The following is a 22,029-nucleotide window of genomic DNA, read 5'->3' on the forward strand; positions in this document are numbered from 1 at the left end:
TCTATCACTGCTCCGACTCTGGCATTTGCTTAAGCTTCGACTTCTGCTCTTGCTTCTACTCTTGCTTTATTACACCTCTCTAAAAAAAAAAGAAAAAAAGAAAAAAAGAAAAGAAAAAAAGAAAAGAAAAAAAGAAAAAAGAACAAGAACAAGAAAAATACAATTCCCCACCCCCCAAAAAATAAGAAGGTCAAAAGCCGAACTTTTTTTCCCTTGTGGTTTTTTCTGGGGTACCATGGCTTGCAACCTGCCCGCGGTGTACCCTGCACAGTCTTTACTTTCCTAAGTAAGACTGACTGATGGCAAGCCAATCCACTTTCCTTTGTATGTATCGCTTCGAACCCCACACCTTAGAATCAATATGAAAATGAAATAAAGAGAAAGAGATGTGGCACACACCGCACCAATTGCGTATTTATTATTCTACACGAAATTTAATATGCTGAGCTCAAGATACACTTCTCATATTTAATAAAGCACTCTGAGAACGAAGTACGAGAAAAAATTCATGATCATCCTGTTTAAGGTTAAATGATTTGGAGTGTGTAACGACTCATAACAGAATTGACGCGTCGTAGAATTCAAGGGGGGGGTTTTTTTTTGAGGAAGGAGGTTTATTTTATTTCAGTGGATAGATCATCTAACCAAGATAGAACATTGAGGATGGAGATAAGGATGCGGATGAGGAGGGATGAGGAGCAGGAAAGAAGAGCATTCCTTCCCCATTCCTTCTCATCACACTGTTGCGCTTGGAGATAGTTCTTTTACAGTTGTATGGAGTAAGGAAACTCCCAATCTGAATGCTCGAATAATTTGTGTTCCACACTGAATACAAGGGTCTAACGCACAACTACGCACACTGTAGCGAGTGGTCAGCACAACGGTCTTCTTGTTCAACTGGAACCATAATTCATTATTGATATATCTAAGCAAAAGGGTACCTGTAGTGAGTGGTCAGCACAACGGTCTTCTTGTTCAACTGGAACAAGGAACAAAAGACCGCTGGCTTCGATCCTCCTTTTATACAGGCACAACCCCAAAACCTAATATCAAATCCTGCGTACCCTCGGTGGCTGCTGGCCAACAACACCTACTGCACCTGCGTAGCACAAACCATACGCTTCAAACCTGTTATCGTTGTGTATTCATTAGCATACACCCAAGAATTCATTCTTTCGCCCAGCTCTGTAGTAGAGATCAACGCTTTCAATCTAGCACCAGACCAGAAGAGAACGGCTGAACATCACAGTCGTCCGTCTCAAGGGAGACTAATATCACAGTAAACCGTTTGAATAGGGCCTTAGCGACTGTGTATGCAGATTTGTTTGGCAAGGCATCCAGCAATGCGGACCGAGTACAGTCGCAGTAATTGATTGAACTTTGTGTCCGAAGGTACCATTCATTCGGCTTGGAAATCGATAAATTAAAGTTCGTGGAACTACTTCAAAATCGACAAGTTATAAATTGAATTTTCCTGCTTCAGCTCGCCAAACATACAAATACACCTCCGTGTCGCCGACATTCTCGCTCCTTCTTCATACCCCACTCACACCTCTTTCCCCTCCTTTTCTTTCATATACACATTCTCCACATTCGCCATGACTCTGTCAAGCAAACGCAAGACAAAATCGTTGTCAACCAACATACAGCATGACCCTTCACATATGGGTCCAAATGGCCAACTGTTGCTCTTTGGAACGCCAGACCAGCCCGCAGTGACCTCAGGCCAGGTCGTGTTCGAGACTGATCATGCCGCGAAAGGCGAGGTCTTGGAGATTTTCTATTCTGTGGCGGTCGGCATTGAGTGGCGAGGTAATCAGTGGTTGCAGCAATGTACATGTCCAAACTCTCTAACAACACTCTTGCCATGCACAAAAATATTGATCCTCAATTTTATTGTTCTATCTGCCTCGGAACTCGATTAGAAACGGCTGAAAAGGTCGGCGGTGGGTTTACCCTCCGCACACCTATCGAGCAACGGAAGATAATTGTCGCATTAAAGCATCCAAAACCTGGCATGATTAAGGCTGGCAAGTGCTCTTCCAACGTCAACTTTCCAATTGAACCGTCCTTTCCATCATCCATGCATCTTCATAAAGGTTTCGTTGCGTACAAGATCCGTGCTCGTGTGCCTCAAATCTCCGAGCAATGACATTCTTCAGGAACGAATTATCTGGGTTCTCAACTCTAATATAACATCTGGGCGAAGGCGTGGTGAAAACCTCTTACCGCTCCGTGTTCCCGAGTCGACTGATTCGCAAGCATACTATTTCGATGAGGCATCGAACGAGCTGGTGTCAAGTCGAACGACAGACATTTCGTATACATTGGAAGTCCCTACTACGACTTTCATGGCAGGCGAGACAATAGCTCTCGCTATGGAGTCAGTTCCTGAGCTTGAATTAGCAAGGGATTCGGTACCCGTATTTTCGAGCGAGGAGTATAGAGGCCTTTTACCTCACTGGCTTGGCAAGAGTCGATCACAGGATATGTCCAATATGCCTAATATCACTGTCTGCCTGAAGCAGACTGTCACTTATTCGAATCGTGACAGGAGTAGAACGTTTCACGAGCATGCCAAGTTTGCATCCACACTCCGGTTAGATAATGAGATGGGAGGTACTTTCGCCAACGGAGTTGTGAGAGATGGCTGGAAGGTAGTGTTGAAGATGACCCTACCCAGATTGGGCGCCAACCGCGTGGATACGGAGAAGGAGGCGCATGACGAACCGGAAGGATTAAAAGCAAGTCTGGACAACCCGTTCCTAAGGATTGACCATAAGTTGCGGATTAAGCTGAAATATGATAAAACCCTGTTTTCATCCAAGGTCCGCAAGTTCGAGAGTAAGTATCTGCCGGTATATTCTTTCTTTCCAAAGGGCATGAGAATCATGACTTGTAAAACTTATATTGCGTGTCCGTACGCACCCTTCTAGTTCCTGTGACCATTGTCGCTCCTTCCGGTCCTGGGTCTATCCCGTTCCGATTTGACGCTATACCTTGGTCCTCCAAATCGACGGGTTCAGGGGCATCTTACACCAGCACTAAACCAGCCAAATTGAATTCCGTCTCTCATAACGTGAAGCTAGCCCAAGGCATTGCAGCTGTCCTGCATGCGGTTCATGCTGCCTAGGGACATCAGCTTAAAGAGGGGATTTGAAGAAGCCCCCCAGTTCTCGCTGTGACAATCACTCCCAGTTTTTTTTTTTCAGGCAAATAATTCCTCTCCTTGTCTGCTTTAGCTTTGTGTTGAATATTATGAGGCTCCTGCTAATGCTAATTTCAAATATTGGAAGAGATCATTCAGGGAGGTTCAATTTTAATTGAGCAAAAATGGTATAGGGATGACTTCAATAGGAAATCATCCCCAAAAACCAGATTCGACTGTAGACGTCTTTGTCCTTAGGATGGCAATGTACTCCCCAGGTAGATGTGCATGAATTGCCTTCATTGAGTGATAGCCTTTACGCGTAATATTCACGCGTTGGCACACTCTACAACGTTTTATGAAATTCACAGTCATTGGCCATGTAGGGCCAGGTCCTCACTATAGCATTTGTACCAAGGATGACCGCTTTGTACACTTGATTGGATAAGTAAACTAGTCAGATTACTGGCATTTCCACCCTGCTCCCGCCTCACTCCTTTCACTTCACGAATAGCACTTCTAAGAGTTGCAGTGACAGCTTGTATGTACTCCAATGAGCACTTTCTAATCTTTTATTCACTGATGATGGCACCCAGCTTCATCCGCAAGTCCCCCGGCTCCTGCTCGCGGTTTTTAAATCCCTCGGCCATAGCTTCCTCCCATGCTCTCTTCCTCGCAGCCTTTCGCTGCATTCTTGAAGCTTGCAATTGCAGTCGTAAATGTTGAGACACGGTATCCTACGGTGGAAGACCAACCTGGTCAACACTGTCAATGATATCTTAATTCAGTTCCGGATCGGAATGGTAGCTGATCTCGAAGGCTTCGCAAATCCGTGAGGTTAGATACAAATGCTTACATGGAATTTTGTGCTTTGTCGTTACCACTATTACCCTAAAAAAGCACATGCTGGATGTCGTATTCTTTAGGAGCGTGGTCGTTCAGACTCGCTAATAACATCCATAGAAAGTCTCTCGCCCCTCACTCTTCCCTGTCCTCACATTTCGTCTGTTGTCTTCATCTTACTTTCCCGTTTACTTTTTATCTCACCATCCACCCTGCCTACAATGGCGGCATCGTATCCCGTAATCCTATTGTACCGCACATCTACCTTTCATCCCTCATTCATTGTAAAGTTTGGCCAAGTTGCGCATAGCATTTTCGTCAAGGCTCAGTTGTGAGTACTGGTCTCGTTAGGTCCACTAGACACAGTGGGGATGAAAAAGAGCTGTGTCACTATCTCTTGTTACAGAAAATTGAGCCTTAGAACTTAGATAGATGGAGCAAGGGATATCATCCACTATTCGGGTTGTTCTGCCTGGTGATTATTGTTACAACAGTGGATCTCATATGTTCATTGGCAGCAATGAAAAACAAAGATATACTGGAAGCACACTTCCACGCGACGTGCAAACGCAGCGTATAACATTGTGTCGCTGGAGTCATGTCCTCAACTCTGACATTCTCCATGGCTTTGACGCTTCATTGCCTGAGAGAGGCGAAGGGATAAGAAGATCGCGAATCCATAGGTACGCTAGCAGAAAGATTTGCGGCATGCGCGAATTCTCTTTATTTGGTCATTCACAGACTGCCTTTCGCGTGCATATGTGGCCATAACGCCTTTGTTCTTTGCGCCAAGTGATGATATGAGCGTTATTCCTTTGTATGCAGACAGCGAAGGCATGTCTAAAAGCCAATGCTCCGGGTACTTAAGCGAGCCTTGCTTCCCATTATTCATACAATCTCCGTTCTTCACCTCTTCCTCACTTACACTACTCCCAAACACTCATATCGCCAATATCCTTTTTATTATCTTTTATGCGACTTTGCTTTTGCATGCTCTGAAATCAAATCCACTGCGATCTGTGTGCATAGTGTAGCCCTATCACTATACTCTTTTTTATTTTTTATTTTTCAATGCCGCACCTTCCCCAGCATTACTCTGAGCGGATGCAGGACAAGTGTGACGAAAGGTCAACGAAAACGAATTATTCAACGCAAGGTAGATCTCAGCGCATAAGACAGACATCGTTATTTCAGTAGTATGCCTATCAACTTCTCATTCCGGCGAATGACAGGTGATTAATTCTGGTTACTCTTTTCTCTGTGTGTGATCTCTGTCCTACACTGGTAGTCCGCCTAGGCGCCTCGCAGAAGCAGTTCGCTCAAGGACACAACCGAGTAATTGGTTCTCCTCAGACCTTGAAAAACTCAACAGGCTGTCTGCCTGAAATGAAGCACCATATTGAGGAACAACGCGTTCAACCGAGCTCTGCTCCGTCAGAAACCCCACAAAAAGGATCATCGCCCTCCTCCTCACGCGGATTGAAGGTCAACATCAACCCAAATTCAGCCCTTATTCAGCCAATCGTTATGACGGACGACTATCCGAACCTAGCCAGGAACGAGCGTGTCTTTTCGAATCCAAGATTGAATCCAGTACAGTCGCGCAAGCTGCAGGAGTTGAGAGAACAGGCAAGACAGCTTGAAGAGCTCCACAGACAGAGATCCTCAGATCTGCAGCGACAGCGTGCAGCATTGGCAGAGGTCGCCAACGATTTGCTTTCCTCCAGATCAGTGTCTCCTCCCACCATGTCCAACAAAAAGGGAAGCAAGATAGAAGTTGTGGACTATACCGCTGAAATGCGGAACGGCTTCATCGGGGCGGATTCCAAAGCAAATCCTGATGAGAAGGCCAAGGCTTCATCACCCTCCGCAGTCCACAATGAGCCAAGGAAAAACAGTTCGAAGGCAGAGCAGATGCTTAGCGAGTGGCTCAGGACGCGGGGTCATAAGAACGAATACGGCATGCGATACTCGAGGACTAAATCGGCAGCATTACGTGTCCCGGAGCGCATTAATTCTCCAAATTTCCCGATTCCCAAGGATGCCTACCAGCATACCGGTCAGGCGCATATGGGCAACGAGGAGGACTCATTTATAAGAAAGGAGCCTGCGACCGATTCGAGACCCGAGTGCAACCACTCGCATAGTAGCGATGACGCTCGATTTTGGTCTTGCTCTCTTCCAACTCGCAATGCTCATCCCCACCTAGCTGACGCCGGTCAACACAATTTTGCCCACAGGACACGATCACGATCCTCGAGCGACGCCCTGGCACCACCTCTTGATCCTTCTGGAACAAGCTCATCTTTTTCAGGCTGCAAAACAGCTTGTGGACATTTCAAGCGGGGATTGACAACAATAAAATCATGGATTGCGGCACCGTCTGTGCGAGCTGCGCGACGTAAGGCTCCGACGTCCACAGAACTTAGAGGCGATAGTGACGGCAGTAACGATCTTCGGACGACGTGCAAGCCCGACGGCAAGCCAAGAGCCGGGGATGACTTTGACCCAGTGACTTTCTCTGTTCTAGATCGCTTCCGTAGTCTTAACCTACACTGGCGACCTAGAAGCCTAGGAAAAGGAGAAGGACTACATCAAGCGCGTCCTCCAAACGAACCCAGGCTTTCAAACTCTCAAAATGAAGGGGCGGATAGGACAGAGACTGATATCCGGCCCGCGGCCAGGTGTCAAAGCACCGACAACGAGCCATCGGATCGGCTTTTTAGGAATCTTCAACGTCCTGCTACACCTGTGAATGAAGATGAAATAAGCAGTATCGTCGCGCTGTATAATTATTATGGGAGCTCTTCTCCTGAGAACTTGACGACGAACGACAGTCCTACTATCAACTCGGTCTTTAATATCCCGACTCCAATTCTTGTTGAGCATGACAAGGACCGGAGTTTGAGCCAGGCTGTTCAGACACTGATGTCGCGTCAGGGCCAAGTTGAACAGAAGATGCAGCCCTTGGATCAGGCGGCTCCAATTCCTTCGACAAACGTGCTTGATGACTCGGTATTCGATCGACGGGCAGCAACTTATCGGCACATTGAGCAATTGGTTCAGCTTTCAAAAATATCAGCAAGTTCAAACAAATTTTATTGGATTCTTCCGGACTCGGGGATCATCGTCAACGGTCTGGAACTGAGCACCCCGAGTTCAAAAGAGAGTGCCTCTAGATTTATTTCAGCAGTTAACGCATCACCTCAAGCAGATATACTAAATGACAGTATGCCAGCAGAGCCCAACCCGGAAATGGAGTTGGGTCGCAAGGGTCCGGGCTATTTACGTTACTCCACGGGCGTCCGCAACCGCCACCGCAGGTCCAAGGTGCACCAGTACACAGGAATCGCAGGCTGTATGAGCTCCACATTCGATATTTTGACACACGCAAAGATCTACAATGCCGCATCCAACAAATACTTGTGCTCTGTGAACCGCCTCCGGCATCAAGACGTGGATTTGTACTCTACAACGTACACCTGTTGCCTCACACCTCCTCCCGATGAGGAAACGTCTGGAGACTTAAGCAGCAGTAGCGTGGCTCACATGCATGAAGGCTTAGCGGAACAGTCATTCGAGAAACAATCAAGTTTGAAGAGGGCAAGCGAGCAACTCGATGCCACGGTCTCGAACTCCAGACTACTTGCTGTGAAAGACTATACTAGAGTGAACTCGGACTCTGAAATTGATGTTACTGACCAGGACAACGATCGTCCGCATCCAAGGCATCACCAACAAGCGACTAATATCCACCGACGCAGCCCTTCTACGCCGGAGATATACGAATCTCATCCGCGGCTCTCAACTAGCAGTCTTGAGCCAACAATTTCTGCATTGTACGGCTGCACTGGGTCCGGCGCGGCATCATCATCTGAAAGTTCTTCTCCTTCACCGCCTGAGATTCCACTACCAGTGTGGACAACAGAATCCAACCTCAACTATGTTGTAATCGCCAACACTACGGCCATAGTCACCTGCGGGTACTGTCTTCGAAAGTTTTTCGTGACCTTGGCTGACCCCAACATTCTCGAGCGACATCAGCGACACTATTGTTCAACGCTGAGCCTGCAGCAACTACAGCGCTGGTATTGTTACTTGGAGACCCTTTTGGGAATCGGGACAGCAGAGCAGCAAACGCGGGCCGTGAATGCGAAGGAAAAGAAGGAGAAGAAATATCGACGAAGGATGCACGCATTGAACGACGAGATGGATCGAATGATGGGGCAGATGATCGAGCTGCAGGAAGAACACAAGGCGTATCTTTCCACTATCGTTGCTTCTGAAGCTCCCAACGACGGAGATCAGGGAGATCTCGAGTGTGTGTTCTTTAACATGCCGGTTATCGGTGTCACTGGTGGTCGATGCGCTGCCTCTGAAGCGACCCTAGAAACCACGGCCCGCATTGGACGATTCTTGTCTACAGCGGTGGACATTGCGTCACGCATCGGTCGGGCGTTCAGTTGCATTCGTGATACGTCAATAGGAGCATCTCGCGACGAGAGAGCGGACATGCTTCTAGGCGAAAATGATGAGGACGAGGACGAGTTTTTTTAACGCACCAGAGCTGTAGGACAGCTGGGATCCAGACAGAGTAAATAAGTTTCGACCAATCACACACGCGTCTGCTCTGAACGCATTTTTATCAACACAGCCCACTGAGAAGCGAAAATTCTGCATCAAGTAAAGGCGACGCAGTAGACTCGTGTGAATGACTTCTATGTAAAAAAGGAATTATTCGACCAATTGAGAGCCCAAAATACCGCTTCTTGGAGGTCGCTTTATCTCTCCTGGGCAGCTCTATAGAAGAGGCACCAGATCACGCCTCTTATTTTATGCATTTTCGACGAATTACATAAATCGGGTTATAGAAAAAGCGCCTACTCTGGTGCTGCAGCTCCATCTGTAATCCCTCCCTTCATCGAATCTCGTAATGACCCTCTCGCCTCAGCTTGTCGCGGCCGCCATCCAGGATGATCCCGACCTGGCTAAGGCAGTTCGGGATCTAGTTGTCTCTCATCCAGACACCGCCCCGGTGATGTCCCGTTTGCTCACTTACTTTCAATCGAGGCAAACAGTGTCGGGGCAACAGGACACAAAACGGCCCAAGCAGAATCAAGGGATCGCTCATTTCTTCAACAAACCCAACGAGGCCTCAACAGCATCCTCGCCCTCCACGACTGTAGCTGTGACCAAGACATTGACCGATATCGGTCCTGCCATTTACACAACATCGGCGCTTTCGTTTCTGCACCCAGTTCGCAAAAAACTGGTCCTCTCCCTCCACAAGAACGACATTGCCCTCCTGTCCTCGACTAATGCCTCGGAAATCGTCTGCAGTGCGCCTTACGAGGCCCTTTATCGAGTCCTAGCCGTGCCGTTCTTGGAACGCACCACGAAACAGACGGCCCTGATCCTGTTCTTCAGACATTCTGGCATCAGCACCTCCTCCAAGGACGCTATTTGGGCGGTCCCACTCGCAGACGACGGTAAGGACTTTGCACTGCAGTTCCATGAGCAACATGAGCAGCTCGCAGGACTCTCAGAGGATCTTCGATCCGGGACCGCGGCCACAAAGACACCCATCCCATTTGTTTCACCCGCCATAGCTGCGACGTCGAACAAACGACCAGACCATTTGCTTGTCTCGATCCTGTCATTCTTCCTCCAAAAATCTAATCCGGCACAGTACAGTTCTGCTGTGGAGATGATCCCGAACCCGACGCCGGCCTATCCGAACTTCTCGGCCCATTTGAAATCGAACCAAGGCACGATCTACCTTCTCCCCACAGGAATCTTGTTCGCGTTCCGGAAACCGATCTTGTTCCTGCGCGCGGCCGCTATTGAGGCTGTGGGAGTCCATTCAGTCCTGTCGAGGACATTCGATTTTGAGGTGATCATGAAGGATACTTCAGTGGCTACACCCGAAGACCTGGAGGGCGTCCCAGTCGACAACAAGGACGGTCGCAGAGCAGTCGGATTCGGTATGGTTGACACTAAGGAGTTTGGGCAGATGGAAGAGTGGATCAAGAAAGCCGGGATCCGAGACCGGAGTATGAGCGAGGATCTGAAGGCGAAGGATAAGGCCGTGGCGTCGAAGAAACGAGAGCGTACTGTGGATGGTGAGGGTGATGTGGACACCGACGGCGGTGATAGTCAAGTGTCATCGGCTTCACAGCAGAACGGATCGTCGGCTAAGAAACAGCGGGAGACATATGATGACGATGACGATGATGAAGAGGATCAGGACTTTGCACCGGAGAGTGATGAGGATAATATTATGGAGGAGTACGATTCGGAAGCTGAGGGCAGTGACAGCGATGAGGGGGAGAAGGAGTCGGATTCGAGGCGGACGCAGAGGAAAGCCAAGAAGGAGGACGATGAGGAGGATCTGGAGGAGGAAAGTCTTGGGGAGGATAGCGAGGATGATGAAGAGGAGGACGAGGAGGAAGGAGGTGGGCAGGATAATGACGACGACAACGATGACGACGAGGTGGATGAGTTAATGGACGACTAGACGATTTTACTGTGCACTGTGCACATGCATCAAATACAGCGCGACCTATCTGCTCAGAAAACCATTATGCCCCTTGCTTTGTTCGCCTTGATACGAAGAGATCTGTTTTGCATTTGGATACCATCAACGGAAAGGGCAATGGCATCCTCAAGTCTTTTGGCCCGTAATATTATATTTGGTGCTGCTCGTCCATACGGTTCGTTTTTCTTTTATCTTTTTGAGAGATGTTATACATGATGTACAAAAAAAAAAAAAAAAAAAAAACATTATGATCTATCTGTCCGCCATGGGACACACCCCTGGCGTCTCAAGAACTATCCGTCGTCCGCCGGATTTTGTCCGCGAATCACAGGAGAGTTATTCACCGTCGACGCGGACGAAGATGATGTCGAGGAATCGTTGTCGGTCAATGGGACATCTAGATAAAAAGCTCTCGATTGATCTAGCACCTCCATTGAACGCTTATCAACCTGCTGTTGCTGTGAATGTTCTTCCTGCAATACTTCACCCTCATACTCTGATCTAGAACTCTTCCCCTCTTGTTCTTTCTCGTACACATATTCGGATTCGAAGCCCAGTGTGATCTCTGAAGATCGTGAACTGGACTGTTGGATGCAGGGAATGGACAGGTATGGTCCATACGGAGAATTGAAGGGAGTTGGAGTGCTGAATCCGCTACGAGGCGAGGTTGTGGTGGATGATATGAATATTGCTCCTGCGGGAGTGGAAGGCTCAGAGTCGGGCGAGAAGTCGTAGGCGCTATTCGAGGCCATGTAGGCTCCAAGTTCTACTTTCTCCATACTATCGCTCTGGGCTGACAGTCGATTAGAGCGCAGGGCCTGGATTCTATTGGTCTCTTCCTCATCGCCATCGTCGTCGCAATGACGATTGTGAGATCGAGAGGCGTCGGGTTGACCTTGCTGCTGCTCCTGAGGATCTCCGGAGCGGTGCTGTCGTCGACCGCGACGACCACCCTTCTTGGACTCGTCCACGAGTGTGATCGAAGAAGCGCTCGAGTCTCGTCGTTCGGGCTTGTCATCCTTGCTGTTGATCTCCAGTGCGGATTTCGGCTCCAAGTATCTGGACGCGAGTCCATCATGCGGCTCGACTTCGTCAATGTCATTCTCCAGGCTGCTGCTGGTGTTATTGGCGCCCTCATGTCCAATAATGCTGTCGTCATTGTCCTCGGTGCCCTTTCTCGCCTGTCGTCTTCGGTTGTAGCACCGTGTGAGGTAGAACGCCGGCACGACACCGAGCACGAACAGAACCGCCATCGAGAACATGATCACAGACGTATACCTCTTCGCACCATCTTCCTCTCCTGCTCCTCCGCCGTTCTCTGCGCCGCCACCAGCGTCCGACTGCTTATGTGGGTTGGTGCTAATGAACGCCAGGGTGAGCGACCCAAAGACCAAGAAAAACGCGACCATCACGAAGAACACGGCCAACGGCCAGAACACCTTGACGGGTCTTGGATACGACGGCTTCTTCTTTCGGAGATACAGCAGTCCCAAGATACTCAATCCATACCATGACCATCCGACCGCGGAGTAAATCTTTGAGAACGTTTTAAAATCCAGATTGATCAACGCGTGGATCGACGCCTGTCCGATGAGGACCAAGATCGCAATGGCCTGGGTCCCTGTTCGCGCCCACTGCCTCCCAATCGGGAAAGGGATTACAGAGTTATCTTTAGCCATAATGACCAGCAAACGCGAGCCTGCCCAGATGTTGGCGTTGATAGATCCGAGAGCAGAGGCGATCACGGTCCCGGCCATAAGGAAACCGCCTGGTTTACCGAGCACGGTGTGGCCGGCCTGGAGGGAGAGCGAGTGCACGTGGCGGAGATCGTAAGAAGAGAGGATTGAAAAGAACGCAAAGTTGGCGAGGAGGAAGAGGACGGTGACGAAGGGCATAGCGATCCAGACTGCGCGCTTGAGGTTCCGCTCCGGGTCGCGCAGCTCTCCGAGACCGAGGTTGATATTGTTGAACCCATTGTACTGTTGTTTCCGATTGAATAAAAAATATATATAGAAAGAAAAGGTAGATGTGAGCTTCATGGAAATCCTATTCACTCAACATCCAAGTCATCTTCCACAATTACAAAAAAAAAAAAAATCGTCTTGGCTTACAGCAAAGAACGCGAAGCACAGCGCGCTCACATAGTCCAGCACGTTATGACTTGATTCTTCAATCGGAATACTCAATGCCTCCGATTGTGCATGATGCTTGGCCGCCTGGACCGATCCGATCACGATTAACATGCACATTCCCGCAATCTTAAAGACCGCCAAGATATTACTTGCATACTTGCCCCCCTCCCGAAAGAAGATATTAATCAGCCCCATCACCAGGATTGCCCCGATCGCGAACGCCCTCACCACCCAGGGCATCTCCTCCGCATGCGGTACATTCGGCAATACCGCCCCCGTATGATCCCTCGGCAACGGCTCCTTCGGGAATGCGTCGTACGCCGGCGTACCTGGGGCATAGGGCGAATGAATCCGCGGTATGTCATACCCTGTCCCATTCAGCACACTGTACCCTGCTCCTCCCAAGGTTTCGTTGATCGCATTCACTGCCACAACAGTGGCACCTCCTGACTTTAAATACGCAATCATGTCAACGGCGTATCTGCCCAGGACACCAGCGATACCCGCGGTGCCGATCGGGTTGAGGATCGTGATGAAGGACCATCCAAAGACGCGGGCCACCTTCTTGCCGTAGGCCCGAGAGAGGTACTGAAAGTCGCCACCGGATTCCGGGAACATGGTGCCAAGTTCTGCATAGGCAAAGGCACCGATCGTACAGACGATCCCCGCAAACGCCCAGATCATGAAACTGGTTTGTGTGCAATGCACGGAGTCGAAGAGTGGGCCGGGGGACGCGAAGATCCCTGTGCCGATTAGTGTGCCAATGATCTGGAGGAAATTACGGTGATATTTGTGTGACGGAGAAACGGAAGCAAGAACAGTCGTCAGGAAACGAGGAATGTGTGTGTGTATGTGTGAGAAAGAGAGGGAGAGCAATGGCAAAAGTTAGCGTTGCTGCTCAAATTGTATGAATGGCGTTGACCATTTCAATGGCTGCATTCCATACGAACAATGGCAAGTTGTCGTACCATGTCATTACCATAAGAATAGCACTCGTCAAGCCCATGGTCCGCTCTGGAGCTGACTGTGCTGATTGTGTTGTTGCCTGACCCGGTCGGCATCCAGAAGGATCTCCCGTAGTCGTTGATGAAACCTGCGATGATGCAGAAGAGAATGCGCTGTACTGACCAGCAGTAGCAGCCGCATCATGGCGAGAGGACAAGGATAAGGAAGATGAATGAAAACTACTTCTGCGTTGAAATACGTTGGATATTGAGGATGGGATAGTCATGGCGGATTATGCTGTAGTGTTTGTATGTTACAGTGATAGTTTTAGTCGTTGCGTGTGACGGATGTGAATGTACGTTGGGTGTAAGTGTGCAAATAAATAAGAATGAGGGAGGGGGAGCAAGAGACGGTGTATATGAGCGTTTAAAGTCTTGAAATGGCGGTAGGATCTAATAAAAGGGGTAAAGAGAACAGAGCAAGATAGCATTGCGGTTAGAACCACACGGAGACAGTGGAAATCCTTCGGGAATTAAAATAAAGAAATAAAGCTATTAAGAGGCGCATAACGAAAGGCATACGTGTTCAAAGAGAAAAAGTGTGTGCAGAGAGAAAAAAAAAAGATGTATTTAGGACCGTGACAGATGATGGGTCCTGGTCCCCGGCCCGCGAGCTGGTTGAACCGCCACAACTATGTAGTGCTGTGCTGCTGCGCATACTTTCTCAAGGTTTGTGCGCGCGGTATGTTACACGAATTGAATGGGGTGAAGGAAGATGACGTCTGTGTGTATATGTGAAAATTGAACCTGAAGAAATGACCTGACAGAATAAGGAAACAAGAAAGCCCAGTGTCCAATTATTTCTGTTTTTGCTCGTAATCCTGTTCAGCGGAGAGCCTGTTTGTTCTGTGGAAGAGTACTGATATGACCTCCTCTTATTCTCTTCCACTAGTCGAATCTGAAACGAATAATGGTTGGATTTCCTTCTCCAATCGTGTGTGCTCTGCCTATAGGCGATGATGACGATGGTGCTGATGATGACGGTGAGAGTGAAGGTTACGATACTAGCGTATGTGTGATGGTAGGAAGACAAAAGAGAGGGAGATCTTCATAGCGCCCGTTTAGTATGAACTCGAACCATGATCCCAAGACGAGCCATCTTTCCCATCAAATCATCCCTGTTAACCCGAGTATTTCGTAGGACACCTGGATACCTTATTTGGAAAGGCAGAGACTAGGTAAGCATAATCTCCCACTCGGTCCAAAAAAAGACAAAAACAGGGAGTAGACCTGGCGAGTATGTTTCTGCAGGAATGTACTTAAACTCAATATCACTAAATGTGTATATGTTGTTGTCCGCACTGGACAAAAATAAGTACCTTTACTGATAGGATACAAGCGCAAGCTAAGCGAGAGAATACAAAGAGTCAAGAAACTAGGTGAGATGTGGTTCTGAGGAGGCTTGAGAATTGAAGGGTGTCTTTTTAATATGGGGGTGCCTGTAAGATCAAGTGTTTGACAAGATAAGGTGCATTGAAGTGGATAGGATATCATCAGAGAAGAAGAAGTTGGAAGAAAGCGGCGACGGCGGCGGCGGTGTGTGTGTGTGGGGGGGGAGGAGGGATTATGTGAAGCAATAGTAACAGCAGTTTGTTCAAGACATCTTTTTGGTTGCCGTTCTTTCTAGCCAGAGGTACATCGTAAGTGCCTTGACAGCGGAGGATTATCTCAACAGAAGATAGAAGAGAGAGAGAGACATAAAGAAGAGAAGCAGCTAGTATCAAACATAAAGCGAGAGATTATGGAGAGGAGGGGGGCGCATGTACGTGTAGAGGATGATGGCGAGGAGGAGTACATGGCTGGTGACCCATGTAATACTTTCTAAAAGAATCCGAAAAATCCAGCAGGACAAAAAAGACTGACGCTCGGATGTATATGTGCTGTGACAAAAATAATCGAATTCGAGAACCGTGCTTAACATAGGAGATCAAGGAGGGGGGGATGGAGGGGGGGAGCCGGACGGGGTGGTAATTTAAGTCAGTAACGAGGAAGAAAGACGCTAGAAACGACTTGGAGAAAGAAAGGGCTGACAACTGCATGCAACGGAAACATGAAGGGGAGTACGCGAGCGAGGAGGGTGGAAGAGCCGGTCTAGCATTTATTAGCGTTGGCAATGAGCGTAAGGCGTGCAAGGTCCCGTAAAAAGGGGGCTCGCGGTTCTGGACTGCATGAAACACACATACACATCACGCACACAGAATGGATGCTTAATGCTGCCTGAGCATTTCATTGAGCCACGAAGGTAATCGAGAGAGCTATGGTGGCTGCCTGTATGCATGTGCAAGCAAATTACCTTGTTCTCGAGATTGGAGGAACTCGGGAAAAAATCAGTTGGAAAATGATATTGTTTGAAAAAAGGAGTTTAGGTAATGGGATGAAAGATGTCGACGAAGGGATGCTGCAATCAGGGCCTAGAGAAGAGAAAAGAAAACTGTTTTCTTTTTCTACATCCTTCGACAGCCTGGCTATTTCTCGTCCTTGTGGTTCCACGCATCTCACGCCAACATTTTGCTTCTAGCGAACTGCCGGATCGTGTTCGACACTTGACTGGTAGCCCCAATGACGCACTCTAATCATCCAAAACGTCTTTAGTGCGGTTTTATTAACAGGGACATATTAGAACATGGACGTGGCATGTTCTTTATTTTATGTCAAAGGGCCAGCTAATGATGATCATGGTTTCTTCGTTCTTGAGCAAAAAGATAGAGATCAAGGGTACCAGACTTTGTTTCTTGCTCATTAAGATAAGGCGACGCACATCTCTTTTCATGCAAAAACAATGTTTTGCTTTAGTTCAGTCATTAATAGGTCAGTTCACCCGCATGGCCCCCATGTTCCAGGGATTTTGGTGGCGACAATCGTTTGTTTTAGAAGCGCGTAAAAAAAAAAAAAAAAAAAATCATCGGCCCACCCTAAGCCAGAATCCCCACTCCCCAGGAAAGTGGGGATGATAGCTCGTTGAAACCGGACGCTTAAGTACCGTGAGATTCATTTTTCCTATTGGGATAGAAATTGGAACCCGATGTCGAATTCAAAACGGATGATCGATAGATAGGCATTTGGATGAAAAACAGCGCTGCATCATCCGCACACTTAATCAGGCTGGATACCCCTTGGGGGTGCTTACTTGTCAAGACACTACTGCGCACGCATTTTATACCGGAGTAACGATGCACATCATTCGGCGTTCAAGATGCATCCTGCAGATCGCAGGTGTAAGCATGTCGCTGTGGACCTGCACTCAATGCGCAGGACATCCGGAGCACAGTGGTCGCCTACCCATTTCTTTGTGAATATCTCTGCGCAATTCCTTGTTTCAACTGCGCCCAATGCCTTCTGGATTTTTTTTTTTTTTTTGACGCGTAGAACTACATCGTTTGCAATAAGCCAATGGAGCAAACTTTATTATTATTATAAATTATAATGTCATCGCTCAAAATATTAGAGAAAAAGTCGTTTTGTTTGTTGTAACTATTATATGTTCATTCCGCCAATATGTTCTAGACGCGTACAGGCACGGCCGCCAATCCCACCAATTCAAACAAAATCGGGATCCCGTCAACGGCCAAAGCTCCAATGCCTGCGTACACGACCAGCTTTGACACAATATCGACATCAAACCGGCTCTTTGGCGGATGCATCCTTTCGACCCTCAACAGCGCCTCCGCCTCATCCTCGAACCGACTAGTCAATCCGTCCTTATGTCCCTCGTCAACACTTCCACACTCTGTCGATCCATTGCTCAGCACCGAAGAGTCGCGCTGATGATGTCCGTCCAACAGTGGACTCTTCTCCTCCATGCCAATCTCCTCATGCGTCGCTCCCTTCCTTACCCTCAACCCAATGGATAGCCCTTCATGTTGCTCCTTCTCGTACGCTGCCGCCGCCGCCAACGAATACTTCTCATGCACATCCATCGTCGATTGGAGTCCCACAATCTCAGCATTGCCCGACATGCTAGGCAGATCAATCACCGAGGGCACCTTTCCGATCGGATACCTCGACAGCGTGTTGTAGGTACTGGCAGGGATGAAATGTGGGCGGTACGGCAGACTGAACAGCTTGTAGACTGGTGGCAGGAGCACATACAACGCCTTCTTTGCCATCAATCGCCACACAAACAACGTTCCAACGCCAAAGACCAGTCGCAGCGCGCTCTTGATCAATCCCAGATCTGTGCTGTAGGGGATTGTAGCCGGAACGGGATAGTTGGACGAGTACGAGGTCGATGCGAAATGAATGCTTGCAGGAATGAGGCCCATGATCACCGCAATGAATGCCACACAGTCGTCAAAGCAAGGGCAGTCGTCCACGGGGTCCGGGATGATGGAGACCAAGAAGATGCCTGTTGCGATCACAAATGGAGGCACCCACCAGACTGGACTGACCATATAATACTCGATCGTGCGCCTGAATGTCCACTGGACCGCCCAGATGGTAATCCCAATAATCGATCCTCCAACACAGTCTGTGATCGAGTGCATTCCACAGTAAAGACGGCCATAGACAATCGAGACTGCATAGATGATAAGGCCAAGGATGGAAAGCTCGCGGGTATATGGGCTCCATGAGGCTGGGTCGGTTGTCAGCAGGTGGCAGTAGAGAAAGAGAGCGACGGAGATGGCGTTGGTCGAGTGTGAGCTGGGGAATCCATATTCAAGACAGGTTGATTTCGAGCGCGAGAGGCGGACGATTGGCGGTGAAAGTGGGCGAGGCAAGCACAGGTAGTCCTATGGCCATGGTTCCAAGGCGAGGCGTGCAATGGTTAGTTTTCGTTCACTTATTGCTCCTCTGGATAAAGTGATTAGCCATCATTTGTTTGGGTGTGCGTATCGGTAGGAAACCAAGAAAATGAGAGCACCCGCACACAGCCAACTTTAAGAAAAAATCCAGGCCCTGCCGCCACACATGTGCTGCAATGCTCACGGATTTGGTCCCTGCCCCCGCCGCTGCCATGTGAAGTATACAGCACCAAGGCAAAAAAACGTGCTATGACCAAATCAAGAAAATTGTGGTAGTTGACCTACGGAGGTCAAGAAGGAGCCAAGAAGGCACTACCGGACGCTAGCCACGCTAACTTGGCAACCCATGTCACTCGCTCGTCACCAAGAAAAAAAGCCCTTGCAACCTGGTCCTGTCTGTATCTTTTTCCGTTGCGTTTGTTGCTGCGCTAAAAGGGGAGCGAGCGTGCAGACTAACTAACAACAACAAAAAAACACAAATGTGCATCACGCTGCAAGCTTCTCTTCCAAACAAACATGATTTGATCTGGGGTCGTTGTGCTGAAAAAAGAACTCGCGGCGGCTGGATGAACGCTGCCTTTCCATAAGTGAATCTCCTCCTGTCCCTGAAGACCTGGCCCTAGATTTTTTTCCCTTCTTTGCTGCCTATCGATTGTCATGTTCCTGCTCCAGCCCTTGTATCAAGTGTCTCGCATTCTTCATGCCAGCTCCGCCTACCCACTGTCTGTCCAATCCATTCCGAAAAATAAAATAAAATAAAGCGCTGTGCCTTGAGGGAGGATTGATTGCTGTATGGTTTCGATACCTTGAAGAATCCTGCCCAGTAGACACCCATCGCAGCGATCAGTGTGAATCTATTCAAGAGAGAAAAACGCAACGAGATAAGCACTTTGAACTGCAATTGCCTTTAGTGCCGGCGGCACAATGACGACCTATCATGGCTCAATTGCGCATGTCGATGACACATTACCCACGAGCAATCTCAGCAAAGCCGAACCAAAAGAGGACGGGCAGGGCGATCATGAAGAAGGCGTGGTTGCCAGAGAAGGCCGTCGTTGTGAAATACACGTCCAAGACTGGGTGCCGTACTTTTTGCTATTATTGAACAATGACAAGATCACTCATCTCGTTATGAAACTGAACCCATCGATGAGGTAAATGGAGAGACAGGTCATTCGATTCCAATGAATTGTGATGTTGCTATTTTTACCTGCATCGCATGCAGGATGGGTGTTTCGCTGCGGACATAGGGCAGGAGGAAGCGACGCAGGGCAGCACGGACGGGTGTGAGCTGTGAGTCGTAGTAGGCGTCCGAAGCTACGCCAGCAGGGATCTCGATGTCGAACTCCTCATCGAGCTGCAGCTGCTTTTCGGATGAGGTTGCGACCATGGCTGCCAGGAAGGGCTGCGTTCAGGCGGAAGATGAAGGAGTGTGGGTGGAAGCAAGTGAAGGGTGTGAGGGGGAGAGTGTGCTCTGTCTTGGACGTAGTACTTGTAACAGTAAGGAAGAATATGGGAGTGAAGCAGTAGCAGAGGAGGGGTCGAGAGAGAAAGAGAGAGAGAGAGTGAAGGCTACCACCCAAAAGCCATGAAGAAGAGTGAGGGGTCAGCACAGGCAACCGCTCGCATTCCACACTCTCAGTAGCGGCAGCAGAGACATGTCATCTTTGTCCTACGATAGAGGGGTACGGTGTGTTTGTAAACCCGCGCCGTATGAAAGTGAACCCCGCTCCGCTCTTTGGTTGTTTGGCGCGCGGGTTTTTGTTTCTCTAAAGAGAGAGAAAAAAAACCTGTTCATTCGTATCCCGGCTTCGGCTTGGTCGGGACATCGCTAAGTAAGAGTAAACCTTGCCATGGGGAGGATAGGTACTCATGAGCTATCCGTAGATCCATGCCATCCCAGTGATCCTGGCTACTATCACAGTCTCTACTTTTCGTCATTGTGGCAGCGTGGAGCACATCATTCCATGTAGTCTGAAAGATCTCCTTTCCAATTGCTTTAAAAATCGACGCATTATCCTGTTTATTACGAATAGTAAGCAATAGTAAGTACCCCCGTTTCCGCTATTCAGCAATCATCAATGGGAGGAGAAGCCCATTCCAGCTTCTCAAACGCCTGTAGTCGTCGCCGCAGCGCGGCCTCACACCTCTCCTGTACCTCATCTCTCGCCCCATCCTCCTGAACATCCTTCCACCACGCCACATTCTTCTCCACCTCCTCTGCATTCGACATCCCCACCACTAGTCCTTCACATCCCCTCCACTTCATCGCAAACTTGACCGCGATCTCTGCCAGATCCTTGCCCGGCGACTGATCCTCCACAATCTTGATGCAATCCTGAGCCGCTGAGAGCAGCGGTGCTGGGGCAGGGTGCCATTCTGGAACTGGGATGTTCGAGCGAAGCAGACCCATCGATACCGGGGATGCGCTCCAGATAGTGGAAATGCCGAGGTCTCTGAAATGGGCGATGTAGTCTTGGAGGAGGGTGTTGTGAAGGTTGTAATGGCAGTAGGTCATGAGGATATCGAGCGTTTGGCCGACACGCTCATGAAGCACGGGAATCAGAGCCAGCAAGTAGGGCAGAGGGTATCCTAAGAAAGACGAAGATTGTACGACTCTAATCAGCAACAGTGAACGCATTTTCTTGTCTGCAGAGTGATGAAAGCGGGTTTGATCTCGGTTCGATTCGATTCGTCATAACTTACCGCTGATGCCAACATACTTGATTTTGCCTTCAGCCTAATTCACGAGTTCAATTGGGATACCGCAAGTCGGTCAGGGACCCTTGATGATATTCCCATATTGCCTTGGTTATCAGGCAAAAACACCTGTATGTCAACAATGCACTGTACCTTGAGTCGAAAGAGTTCCCCAACAGCCTCAACGGCCTCGTCCACAGACACAAACTCGACATCGTGCGCATACACAATATCCAGATAATTCGTATGCATCCGATCCATACTCTCCTCGACTGACGCCCTCACCCGCTCCTTTGAGTAATTAAATTCCTTCTTCTTCAGCCCATACCGTCCCACTTTTGTCGACAGATAGTAAGTTGATCGAGGGTGCGTTGCCGAGATGGAGAGCAATGCCTTTCCAAGGACTTGTTCCGAGTTGCCGTAATACGGGGAGGTGTCGAAGGTGTTGATCCCTAGATCAATGGCTCGTTTGCAGGCCTCAGCGGGCCAGTGTGCCTTAATCGGGTTGTAGAGCTGCGCAAAGGCGGAGGTGCCGTAGATGATCGGGGAAACATCCATGCGGTCCTGAGGGACGTTCGGTGGTGTCTGGGGGAATACGTCTGAGACGGTCATGGCTTGACTGTGGGTGGGGTGTTAAGATGTCAGTAGGGTCTATGTGGAGGTCGAGGTGGGGAGAGTGAAGAAAAGCAGAGGAAAGATTGGGTTTTCGGTGCTTCAATAAAAAACAAATGAAAAAAGAAACAAGTGCGCGAAAGGGCATAATTGATTCTCACCGAGTGAAGAGAGTTCCTTGGGCGTATGTTGTTGCTGTTATTGCTCTCTTCCATTCTTACTCAGACCCGTTTCTTACTCAGACCCAGACCGAGTTGGTACCCACGGTCCTACCATTGTCATCTGCCTATAGCTGCAGCCAAAGGGAAAG

The 22,029-nt window shown here is 48.8% G+C and overlaps 6 protein-coding genes across 6 annotated transcripts; 3 read left to right on the forward strand and 3 right to left on the reverse strand.

Moving 5' to 3' along the window:
* The first annotated feature begins 1,244 nt into the window (after positions 1-1,244).
* Positions 1,245-3,167, forward strand: BC939DRAFT_490379 (uncharacterized protein). The gene is made up of 5 exons (XM_051559449.1): positions 1,245-1,392; positions 1,613-1,812; positions 1,926-2,109; positions 2,210-2,844; positions 2,937-3,167. The coding sequence occupies exons 2-5, from the start codon at positions 1,665-1,667 to the stop codon at positions 3,131-3,133; spliced, it is 1,164 nt and encodes a 387-aa protein (XP_051415430.1). The 5' UTR covers positions 1,245-1,392; positions 1,613-1,664; the 3' UTR covers positions 3,134-3,167.
* Positions 3,168-5,189: 2,022 nt separating this feature from the next.
* BC939DRAFT_474275 (uncharacterized protein) lies at positions 5,190-8,548 on the forward strand (the record flags this gene model as incomplete). The annotated part of the gene is made up of 2 exons (XM_051558406.1): positions 5,190-5,223; positions 5,289-8,548. 2 exons carry the CDS (start codon positions 5,190-5,192, stop codon positions 8,546-8,548), a joined length of 3,294 nt encoding a protein of 1,097 aa, XP_051415431.1.
* Positions 8,549-8,730: 182 nt separating this feature from the next.
* BC939DRAFT_441640 (histone chaperone Rttp106-like-domain-containing protein) lies at positions 8,731-10,755 on the forward strand. Its single transcript, XM_051554269.1, has one exon. It carries the CDS (start codon positions 8,925-8,927, stop codon positions 10,506-10,508), a length of 1,584 nt encoding a protein of 527 aa, XP_051415432.1. The 5' UTR covers positions 8,731-8,924; the 3' UTR covers positions 10,509-10,755.
* BC939DRAFT_441641 (amino acid permease-domain-containing protein) lies at positions 10,750-14,058 on the reverse strand. Its single transcript, XM_051554270.1, has 4 exons — positions 13,924-14,058; positions 13,630-13,784; positions 12,641-13,429; positions 10,750-12,508 (listed from the first exon to the last, which is right to left on the reverse strand). The coding sequence occupies exons 2-4, from the start codon at positions 13,720-13,722 to the stop codon at positions 10,823-10,825; spliced, it is 2,568 nt and encodes an 855-aa protein (XP_051415433.1). The 5' UTR covers positions 13,723-13,784; positions 13,924-14,058; the 3' UTR covers positions 10,750-10,822.
* Positions 14,059-17,039: 2,981 nt separating this feature from the next.
* On the reverse strand, positions 17,040-20,023 carry BC939DRAFT_441650 (uncharacterized protein). Its single transcript, XM_051554271.1, has 4 exons — positions 19,618-20,023; positions 19,378-19,502; positions 19,213-19,261; positions 17,040-18,395 (listed from the first exon to the last, which is right to left on the reverse strand). The coding sequence occupies exons 1-4, from the start codon at positions 19,795-19,797 to the stop codon at positions 17,166-17,168; spliced, it is 1,584 nt and encodes a 527-aa protein (XP_051415434.1). The 5' UTR covers positions 19,798-20,023; the 3' UTR covers positions 17,040-17,165.
* A 452-nt stretch (positions 20,024-20,475) lies between these two features.
* On the reverse strand, positions 20,476-21,665 carry BC939DRAFT_393714 (L-galactose dehydrogenase; the record flags this gene model as incomplete). The annotated part of the gene is made up of 3 exons (XM_051552105.1): positions 20,476-20,999; positions 21,114-21,147; positions 21,261-21,665. 3 exons carry the CDS (start codon positions 21,663-21,665, stop codon positions 20,476-20,478), a joined length of 963 nt encoding a protein of 320 aa, XP_051415435.1.
* Between the last annotated feature and the right edge of the window lie 364 nt (positions 21,666-22,029).

Source organism: Gamsiella multidivaricata (assembly GCF_025024155.1).
Source record: "Gamsiella multidivaricata strain RSA 2152 chromosome Unknown BC939scaffold_11, whole genome shotgun sequence".
Taxonomy (NCBI): domain Eukaryota; kingdom Fungi; phylum Mortierellomycota; class Mortierellomycetes; order Mortierellales; family Mortierellaceae; genus Gamsiella; species Gamsiella multidivaricata.